This window comes from Nestor notabilis, unplaced genomic scaffold (assembly GCF_000696875.1).
Source record: "Nestor notabilis isolate BGI_N333 unplaced genomic scaffold, ASM69687v1 scaffold2571, whole genome shotgun sequence".
NCBI classification, from domain to species: domain Eukaryota; kingdom Metazoa; phylum Chordata; class Aves; order Psittaciformes; family Psittacidae; genus Nestor; species Nestor notabilis.
In genome coordinates, this window is record NW_009914041.1 from 6,272 (window position 1) to 15,876 (window position 9,605).

The 9,605-nt window shown below is 38.4% G+C and overlaps 1 protein-coding gene across 1 annotated transcript in view; it reads left to right on the forward strand.

The window, feature by feature from the left end:
* Positions 1-762: 762 nt before the first annotated feature.
* Positions 763-9,605, forward strand: part of LOC104412674 (transcription elongation factor B polypeptide 3-like) — a gene marked incomplete at its 5' end in the record, with an annotated part of 11,292 nt that continues 2,449 nt past the window's right edge. Inside the window, 8 exons of the mRNA XM_010023458.1 lie at positions 763-819; positions 2,157-2,269; positions 3,339-4,038; positions 5,462-5,561; positions 6,512-6,676; positions 7,290-7,387; positions 8,174-8,354; positions 8,840-8,963. Of these exons, the coding sequence (XP_010021760.1) occupies positions 763-819; positions 2,157-2,269; positions 3,339-4,038; positions 5,462-5,561; positions 6,512-6,676; positions 7,290-7,387; positions 8,174-8,354; positions 8,840-8,963 (1,538 nt within the window). The remainder of the gene's footprint in view (positions 820-2,156; positions 2,270-3,338; positions 4,039-5,461; positions 5,562-6,511; positions 6,677-7,289; positions 7,388-8,173; positions 8,355-8,839; positions 8,964-9,605) is intronic.

Here is a 9,605-nt window from a genome sequence, read left to right on the forward strand (position 1 = left end):
GGTTGCTTGTGTGTGGTCAGCTGCAAGACTCTGGGGGTGCTGTATACCCATTGCCCAAGAAACTGATATATTGCCAAATAAACTTATACTGTGCTTATAAATGAGATGTTTGTGTTTATTAAAACACTTCTTGTAGGAATACAAGCATTTTGTGTTTGAAAAGGTTTTTCCTGCTTTGATGGAAAACACTGAGCTTTGTAGTAGGTGTATACTTTATAAGAGTGAAACAAAACAGCTGTTGTAGCTTGAGCTTGTCTTTTTAATGTACAAATTGCAGTTAAGCTTTTAAAACCTTATTTTTTGTATTTTTCACCAACTGGGCTCCCACCAGCTCTATAGGCCTTTGTTGGCCTGGGCTGGTGCTGCTAAGTGGGAGACGTCCTGAGTTTTGCATGGTGGTTCTGCATAATGCAGCTTTTCTATTGCTTCTGTGGCAAATAAGGGTCACTGCTTCACAAGGAGTGTGAGCATATGTAGGTAGCCTGTTCTACAGGTGTACTGTTGTATTACTGATCTTTAATATAATCTCTGTGGTAAATTCATACCTACTGGATTTTCTGGTGTTACTGAAACTGGGGGGTTGTCAGAACTGTCCTGGTTCACAGCCCAGACTTCAGACACAGCCCTGCTGTGCAGTAAAGGAGTACTTACATTTTCCTGGAGTTGCTGGATATTCCTCTTAACACTATTGAGCGTGTTTGGATTAAATGTGTGAATCGGAATGAGAAAAATAGAATTTATGAATTTGATGCTTTCTTCCAGATTATAAAAACACTTGAGGTACTACAGAATTTGGATATATCGCTGGATATTCTAGTGGTAAGTGACCAATAATACATTACTCTTCCATGCTGAATTACGGTGTGAATGTCAGAGGTCTGCAATCATAGAAGCGGTGAACATGTTGCATTTTGTAATTTTGACTCTTAATCGTGAATTGTTTAGATGTCTCTATAGGGAATCATGGAATCTCTTCCAAAAATGAGGTGGAAGCTGGGTATATGGCTTGACAAATGCAGTATTATGCCAACAGTGATAGTACTGAGAAAGAATCTGAGCATATAGAGAGTACTTTACTACTCAGAGTTGGTTTCTTCTCACTATAAAACTCGTTTCAAGTCAATGTGTAAATCAAAGCAAATATGTAAACTATTCTCTAGGTCAGTTGTCTAAATCTTGTCTTTTATTAGCAGTTCAAAGTTAATTTCTTTCATTTAAAGAGCAGGCATCCCAAGTAAAGATACCTGTGACTTGTATCCTTATCCAAGACGCATCCTATCAAATGTTGTATTAGAAATTCTCACACTGGTCTATGACACTTTGAGTTATTATGAGCAAAGTGTCTGAATTCTGGGAAGAAGAAAAATGTGTTGATTTTTTTTTTTTTTTTGAATTGGAAAACAAAATTGCTATTAGTTGTTTAAAATAACAAAGGGCTTCGCCAGACAACTTGCGTTCCCAGTAAACTTGCGTGTTTTATAATGTGACAGACTTTGAAAGCCTTCAAGTCAAATAGAGGAAAGAGATGTCTCGCAGCTGGGAACTCCACATATTTCTGATGCATTTGAAGAACATAAATAGGGTAAACAGTAATGTGAAAATAATTGTACTGGGAAAACCAGAAAATGACAGGTTTTAAATGTCCTTTTTTTACTTCCCCTGTGGCTGAAACTGAGATGGAGTTTAGTCCATATGAACTCTGCTTCCCTAACTGCTGTACTACTGTTGTGGTTGAGATGCATTTTAGATTACAATATGTCCATCATACGTGCTCTCCAACATGCTAAAATGTAGCTGCGTAAGCTTAAGGGGAATTTGAATTGATTAATCTAATGCACTGGAGCAGTATGGATTTTGTGGGCATAAGTATTTGAGACAAGTGAAATTACTGAAATAAATACATTTAATGGAGGAAAACAACTTCTTAGTTTTATGAATTAAGACTGCATTTTATTCCCCATATTTGGTTATAAATATCTGCCTACAGTTCTGTTTGTGGTATAAAAAGTGTGTTTGTTTTTTTTTTTTTTTTTTTTAGCTGCTGTAAGACTGCGCTGACTACTAGGCTGATACTGTTTGTAATGGTTTTAGAGATTTTTATTTGGGATGTTGTTTGTGATTTATTCTGCCCATCTTTCTTGCGCTATCTTCAACAGGAAACTGGCATAGGCAAAACAGTTAACAGTTTTAGGAAACATGCCACTGCTGGGAATATAGCTAAAACCCTGGTAAAACAATGGAAGAAACTTATTCCTTCTGAAAAGACAAGGTAGGTGAGCTAACTTTTTTCTGAAAGTTAATTATACTGTAGTGTAACTTTATAAAATACAACTTCGGAAAGCTTAGGAAAGTGTTTGGAATGGCAAATAAGCATTAGGACTAATGAATAAATTGAGTGGAAGAAATGAGTTTTTCTTTTATAAAATATCAGCACACAAATCAGAGTAACCAGTATCGGTCAATTAGCCAACCAGCACTCACACTTCAGCTGCCTCTTTTGACTGACGCAAGTTCTTAGTCCTGCTCATGGAAGCGGGACTAAGCCAATGGTGAGCACTGTTCTTCAGGGAAGTAGGAAGATTGCTCTTTCTTCCCAGAGGTGACGGTTAATATGGGGCAGCTTCTGATTTGGCTTTATGGAAGGCTTTCCTATAATGCTCTTGTGGGCTGAGAGACGCTTCCAATACTGGAGGAGTCACACTGAAGAAGTGTGACTTCTTCAGAATAAAGCAGCCACCACCACCATGTCCAGGCTGACTGTACTTCAGACAGTTTGAGACCTCTGACATTTTGAGCTGAGAAAGCCAGAGGTTTAGATTAAATAGTGCATTTTAAATCTAAAGTGGTTCAAACAATGGCAAAGTGGAATACCAGAAACTCTGATAAGCAGGCTGACCTGTTGTAGTCTGTATCAGCTACAGAGTATGTTGTAAATTCTGTCTCTTAATTATTTCAAGTACTATGTCTGTGTTATAAAGCATACAGGGAAGCTTGTGTAAAAGGTGGTATCCAATACGCTGTAAGCATGTTGGGCATGTGTTCCTACTGACATTTATGGTCATACCCCCCACTTGTCTTGCTGTCAATTCTTGTTATAGTATTAGTAGTGCTGGACCCAGGAGCTGCTTCTTTGGGGTTCTGTACTGATAATGGAAGAATAAGAGCACAGCAGAGCACAGTTCTGGGGCTTCTAAAATTATGACACGTGTGATTTTAATGCTTCTAGTTTTACTGATATAGGTAAAAAGATTCATTGTTCAAGAATTTAGCATCAGATGTAGTGTGGAATGTGATTTGTTGTTTTGGTTTTTTTTTTTTTTTTTTTTTAAATGTTGCAGCACTCACAGAGAAAGAAAACAAAATACTGAAAAAGATGAGACGAAATCTTCTATTTCCGAGGTTGTTGCGCCTCCAGGGAAGTCCAAAGCATCAGTACTGGCCTCCAGAAGTTCCGATAGTGCTCCCAATTCTAAAAAGTTGAATAAGCACCGTACTTGTAGTGGAAAGATCCACCAAAGTAGAGATTCTGAGTCTCAAAAAGAATGTGATAATAAAGAACATAGTAACAGTGGTTCTGAGCATGTTTCCCAGGGTACCAGTCCTCAAGCTAAAGAAAGCGACTTCAAAGAGAGAACCTCTACAGAGAGCAAGAATTTTTCAGAAGAGCATAATTCCCCTGTAGCCGGTAAAGACTTACCACAGCTGAAGGAAAAGCCTAGAAGGAATGCTTCCAAAAAGAGGAATCCTAAGCATATGAAGAAACTAAACCAAAAACTTCTAATAAAAAGCAAAGACAAGTTATCTAGTGATGAGGAATTTGAGCCCCCTACTATGTCTTTTGAATCTTACCTTAATTATGATCAGGTTACAAAGAAAAGAAAGAGGAAGGCTTATTTTACAGGTGCACAGCCAAAGAAGTGCTCTGAAGAGAAAGACAGCTCGTTACTACAAAAGACTTCAAACTTTTCTCATGTGAAAGAGGGAGAGGAAGGTATAAAAAAATGTGAGGATGATCGATCAGAAACTCCCAATAAAAAGGTAAACCACTGCATGGTTGAGATAATAGCAAATAAACTGCAGATGAGTAAGTGCTTTGGACTCGTTTTCAATGAAATTCAGCTGCATTCATTTTCGGCAACAGCTTGCCTGGCTCTGACATAATGATTGCATTGCAGTTGCTAATAATTGGGGCACCCCCCTTCCTCCCCCACCCCTCTGATTTATTGCATACTGGCAGTTTGCAATTGATTCATCTTGTATTTTTTTTAAAATTAGTTCCAATATGGCAATGGTCTTTGATATCTATAAGCTAATCTGCTGTTTACCTGCGAAGTAAAGGTGCTTACTTTTGGAAAGATAGCCCCTTCTTCATTCTTGACCAGCCTGGTTTGTGACTATGGCAGTTGTTTGTGTATAGCACAATCATTTTCTCAGATGCTGTGGTTCTTTAATAGTGAATGTTAAGGTATGTGGTAGAACTGAACTTTCTTTCAATGCATTGAAGTAAATAACAGTACTGCATATAAAAATAGCTTATATGTTTGTAAACTGAAATATCTTAGTCCTTGAGGGAGATGAGGCTTAAATAGCTCCTCTGAGCCAAGGTAGATCTAAATGTGTATTAATTAGACCTTTTAAATGAAGCCCTTTTGTGCACTGGGAATTAGAGGGCTCCTTAGACTTCATCTCTACTGTGATGTGAAAGCTCCAGGCTTTACTTACTGTGGCAGATCTGCAGTCTGAATGTGGTTTCTTCTGTCCAACTAGAGAAATATTAATGTAAAGGCTTGTGTATGATACTCTAGCATAAACTGAGGAAAAATCTTGGATGTTCAAGCAGTTGTGAAAAGTTATTAAAGATACTGGGATGAAGTTCAGGGTGATACAAGTTTTGGGCTGTGCCTACCTTACAATTGGAGTTCACCTAAGACCCAATTTAGATGTTCATATGGTGCCAAGCATTTGTAGGGACCTGTAGTTGCCAGACTGCAACATCTTTAAATTCCTTTTTAAGGGGTTATCTGTGGAAAACAAATAGGCTAAAAAGTTTATTCAGTGCAATATAGGAGACTTAGTTGGCTTTTAAACGTTTAATTGTGGTTTTGTCTTATTCACTGCATGCCTCTAACCTCCATGATTTATCTGAAACCCTGTTAGCTGAACGTATCTTCTCTGTTCTTTAATCCTTTTTTATGCACTAATTGCAAATATCCCCTTAAGATCCTTTTGTGATGTAGTCTTGGTAAGTAAGAATGTGAAAGGGTATGCTGAAAAGTAATCCAGTGACTAAATTTTAATGCAGAAAAGCAGTTGTTCTAGTTATCTCATAGTTAGCTTCAGGATTTGCTTAAGGGCTTTTTTTTTTTTCTTTTTTTTTTTTTCCCGGTAGTAGTAGCTAATTTTAAGCCTCAGTAAACCCAAATTTGTAATACTGAAGCAATGTTCCCTTGTCTATGCACAGGCCAAGGTGGCATCCCTCCAAGATCTTCTTAATACTCCACTGCCTAAATTTCTGACAGGCATCTCAATCTCCTCTCCGCCATATGCTGCAGACTTTAAAGGTAAGTAGTATATGCAAGGCTGATAAATGTGAAATAGTGCAGGTTTTTACAGCTCTGTAGAGATGTTTTTATCCCATTTCCTAATTAAACTATAATAGATCATCTGTCCATGGCAAAGAAATGCCTCACCTTCAATTTCTCAACTGTAGAAATCGTGTTGAAACTGAAGGGAGTTATAAAGGTTTTTCTCTTAGAAACTGAAGGGAGTTATAAAGGTTTTTCTCTTAGAAACTGAAGGGAGTTATAAAGGTTTTTCTCTTAGAAACTGAAGGGAGTTATAAAGGTTTTTCTCTTATGGCTTGCTGAATAAAGAAATAGTGTGGTAGGTTATCACAGATGTAGAGAAGGCATAAATCAGGTGGGAGGTCTACAGGCACCATTTATCTTTACTCCTGTCCATACCTTACAGCAGGCAAAGCCTTAGTAGATACTACCTTAGATAAAACAAATATAGGAAGCACTAGGTCTAGCTTCAGCATGAGGACTTGCTAAGACCTCTATAGGTTAGTGACACAAAGTGCCAGTGGTTCCCCCAGCAGTTCTTGTGAGGTTTCAATGGTTTTGTATCACTCTGGTCTTGAAACATTGCTGCTACTGCAGCTTCTGGGTTCTGTAGGATAGGTTGGGGAGATCAGTAATGTGCTGTTGACTGGTAACAGTAATCTAGATATCAATACAGCTCATGTAGACCTGACCTAAATAATGTAAGGCTGGTTTGGGTTAATGCAGCTCACTCAACGTACATGCTGTTTTGGTGTTAGACTTCTGTAACATGTAATAATACATGTAAGGGCCTCAAAACTGTACTGCAGTAACTTTTGTATTCAAGAAAAATGAATATATGTGTATCCTGCCAGTTGTGTTTCTCTCAAAGTTAAATGTTTAAAGTATTTTAAAATGTCAGGAGATAAAGGAACCCCTGCCTGATGTTTTGTTTGCAGCTTCTGTAGCACCTGTTGTAGAAGCACCCCAGCAAGTCAGTGAAACAGTTCAATTCACAGGACGGAGACTGAACTCTAAAATGCAAGTTTACTCTGGCTCTAAACCAGTCTGTCTTTCAAAGATGCTTACGCTGTATGAACAGTGCATCCGTGTGCTTCAAAATAATATTGATTGTGAGTACTTTTAAGGATTTGTAGCAGGCTGTGCCTGAAAGTGTGTCAGATTTCTTCTTATTTCTCCATACCAGCAACTGGCCTAGTAAAAGATACTGCCTCTCCCTGTAAATGGTGATATGGAGCAGGTTGAAAGGCACTTTAAAAAAGTGGATTTACAGCCATGCTAAAATGAACCTTTGTTTTGAAAGCTTTCTTAAAAGGTTCTTTTTGAACCTTTCTTAAAGTTCCAATTTGTAGTTAAAATATAATGTCCTATGAATTATAAGCCAGAAAGCCTGCTGATTTTTTTCCCCCCCTCCAAGATGTTTGTTTACATAAATTAGAATGAGTAATCAAGAAATTGTTTGTTCCCTTATGTAGGCAGAGAGCAGTGATGCACATTGGTAAAGACAGGGCAATAGCTATTCAAAGATGCTTTCTCCATCCTTGAATACAATGCCAGTCAGTACGGAACTGCTGATTTATAAGTGTTTTCATAGCCTGACTTCAAAACATGTGTTCTGTCAGTGCTTGCTAAAATTAACTTGTATTCTTACTTTTAAAGTGTTTGAGTGGTGTCACCTACTGAGTAAAATAAATGAGATACTAAAACTACTGTCCTCTTTTGTAGCACTGCATGAAGTAGGAGGTGTGCCCTTTGAAATTCTTGAGCCTGTGCTAACACGTTGCACACCAGAGCAGTTGCTTCGAATAGAGGAATGTAATCCGGTAATTTCTGCCTTGTTAAATTCAGGGGATCATGGAGGACATGAGGCATCTGTTTCTGCCTTCCTTGTGCCCTTTGTGATGGTTTCTCCATGGGTTACACTGGTTTTCTATCTTGAATACTTATTTCTTCGTATTTAGCTGTCATTATCAAGCCATCTCTTCTCAAGTGTTAGGATTTAAAGCATTTTGGAGAATTATTACTCTTGAGTAAGTGAAAGCCAGCGTGGGTAGAAAAATGTTTTTGTTTCCAAAAATAAGGAGAAAGTGTTCGGTATTTACTGCTGATGTAGCTGGGAAAGCTGTTACAGAACCAACTGTTTTCAAGTTAAACTGTTAAGGCTGCAAAGCATGCCAATTCGGAAGTATCTGGGGTGAGACTTTGTGTGTGGTAGATTTCTTATCTACACCATTAGGACTTCAGCTCTGTAGTGCATTTGGACATAGAGCGTGTATCACTTCATAGTGCAGGTTAGCCATTTTTCTGTATGGTTTAAGTTCAGAGCTAGTGTGGCCTGAGCCTGTGCTGGAAACACAAGTGTAGCCTGTAAGCATAACTCACTAACTCAAATACAGAGCTCTGTTACATGAAGCTATGTGATTTCTAGACTGAAGTCAATATCTCAGCATGGTGTTGCCACGCTCCATCTTGGGGGTACCTGTGACAGCATGTGTTCTGCATCTTTCTCCACCAGGGGATTGGGATTTGTCTACAGGCTCAGCTAATGGGTACTCTTGAAAAATGTTATTTTTAAATCTTTGACTTGAGATATCTTGTGTTCAAATTAGACGTTTACAGAAGAGTGTGACCACTTGTGGAAGAAACACTGCCAGAGAGATTTTAAAAATGAGAGCCTCCTGGAATATGAGTCTTGGCGTGAAATGTACTTGAGATTGTCTAATCAGAGAGAAGAAAAACTGAAGACACTGACAAAAAATATTCTTTCAGCTCAGTCTGAGAAACCAAAAGGTAAAATCCATGGTTAGCTTTTCCACTTACAAAAGTCAGTTTCTTCTGCTATTCTTGATGCTTTATATGTAGAGGTTAGTGATTTGCTGTCCCTCTAGGAGAAGACATCAAGAAAGGACATTGTTCCTTTTAACTTACAAGTTGCTTGAAAAATATACATGCATTAACACAGTACATTAATGCATAATACTTGTAGCATGCAGTAGACAATCTTACCTTACAGGTTAGAATGTGGATTCTAAGCAACAATGCAAAGATTACAAATGTAATTACAAATACCAATGTTAAAATGAAGAAATACTTCATGCAGTCTATATATGATTTGCCATGGTTCAGTTACTACTTTGGTACCAGATTCTGCTTTACTGAATTAGTTTTTCCCAAATTTAAACCTAGAAGTTGTCACACAACTATATTATCAACTGAACTTTGAACGTAAAGGGCAAAAGAAGCCACGTATCCTCTGCTCCTTGCTTCTGTATCAGGCAGGCAAGTAAAAATGGCTTATGTGACCAGTGCAGCAAAACCAACAAGGAACATTCGCAGGCAGCAAGAAATCCATGGGACAGCAGGACCTCTCACCCAACTTCATCCCATAGAGAAGTGCAAGTAAGCATTCGGTACTATGTTTTTAATTTTAGATGTCTTTGTCAGTACAAAAGCTTGCTGGCAAAATAAAAGTTATAAATAGCTCTCTACTTGCTTTTTAAGCAGGTAGTGTCTAGAAACTAACTTGCTTTTTAAGCCTTTTGTGTTCCTCTGCCACATATGCATTGCCATCACAAGTTTCTCCAAAGTGCCAATGATGAATTCACCCTTCCAGCTTGGAGAGTCTGTGGATGCTCTTGTTTGTCTCCAGATTACGCTAATGTTGTTTAACATCCTGGGGAGATTTCAGTGTTGATGTTCTGTGTTTATAAACCTGTCCAGTAGCCTCACATGTTCTGCTTTCATAAAATCCCAGTCAGCTGCCTGGAGTGATATAGCTGACTGAGTGAATCTCTGCAACTTTTGATAGTCCTCATGGTGGGTTTCTGCCTTGGCAGCTTAAAGGAGTGTTTGGAACAGTCAGGCTGTAGTAGTAGTAAATGCTAATCACTGGCGGAACAAAGAACTGGGATTCCACAGATGTTTCCTCTGCAGAGCACAAAGCTAACTTGCTTTGTGACATTGTAGCTCAGAATAGTTCAACAGCCAGAAAAAACAAAGCTGAGATGTGGTGTTTGTCTTGCTGTTCCTGCCAGCCTGCTG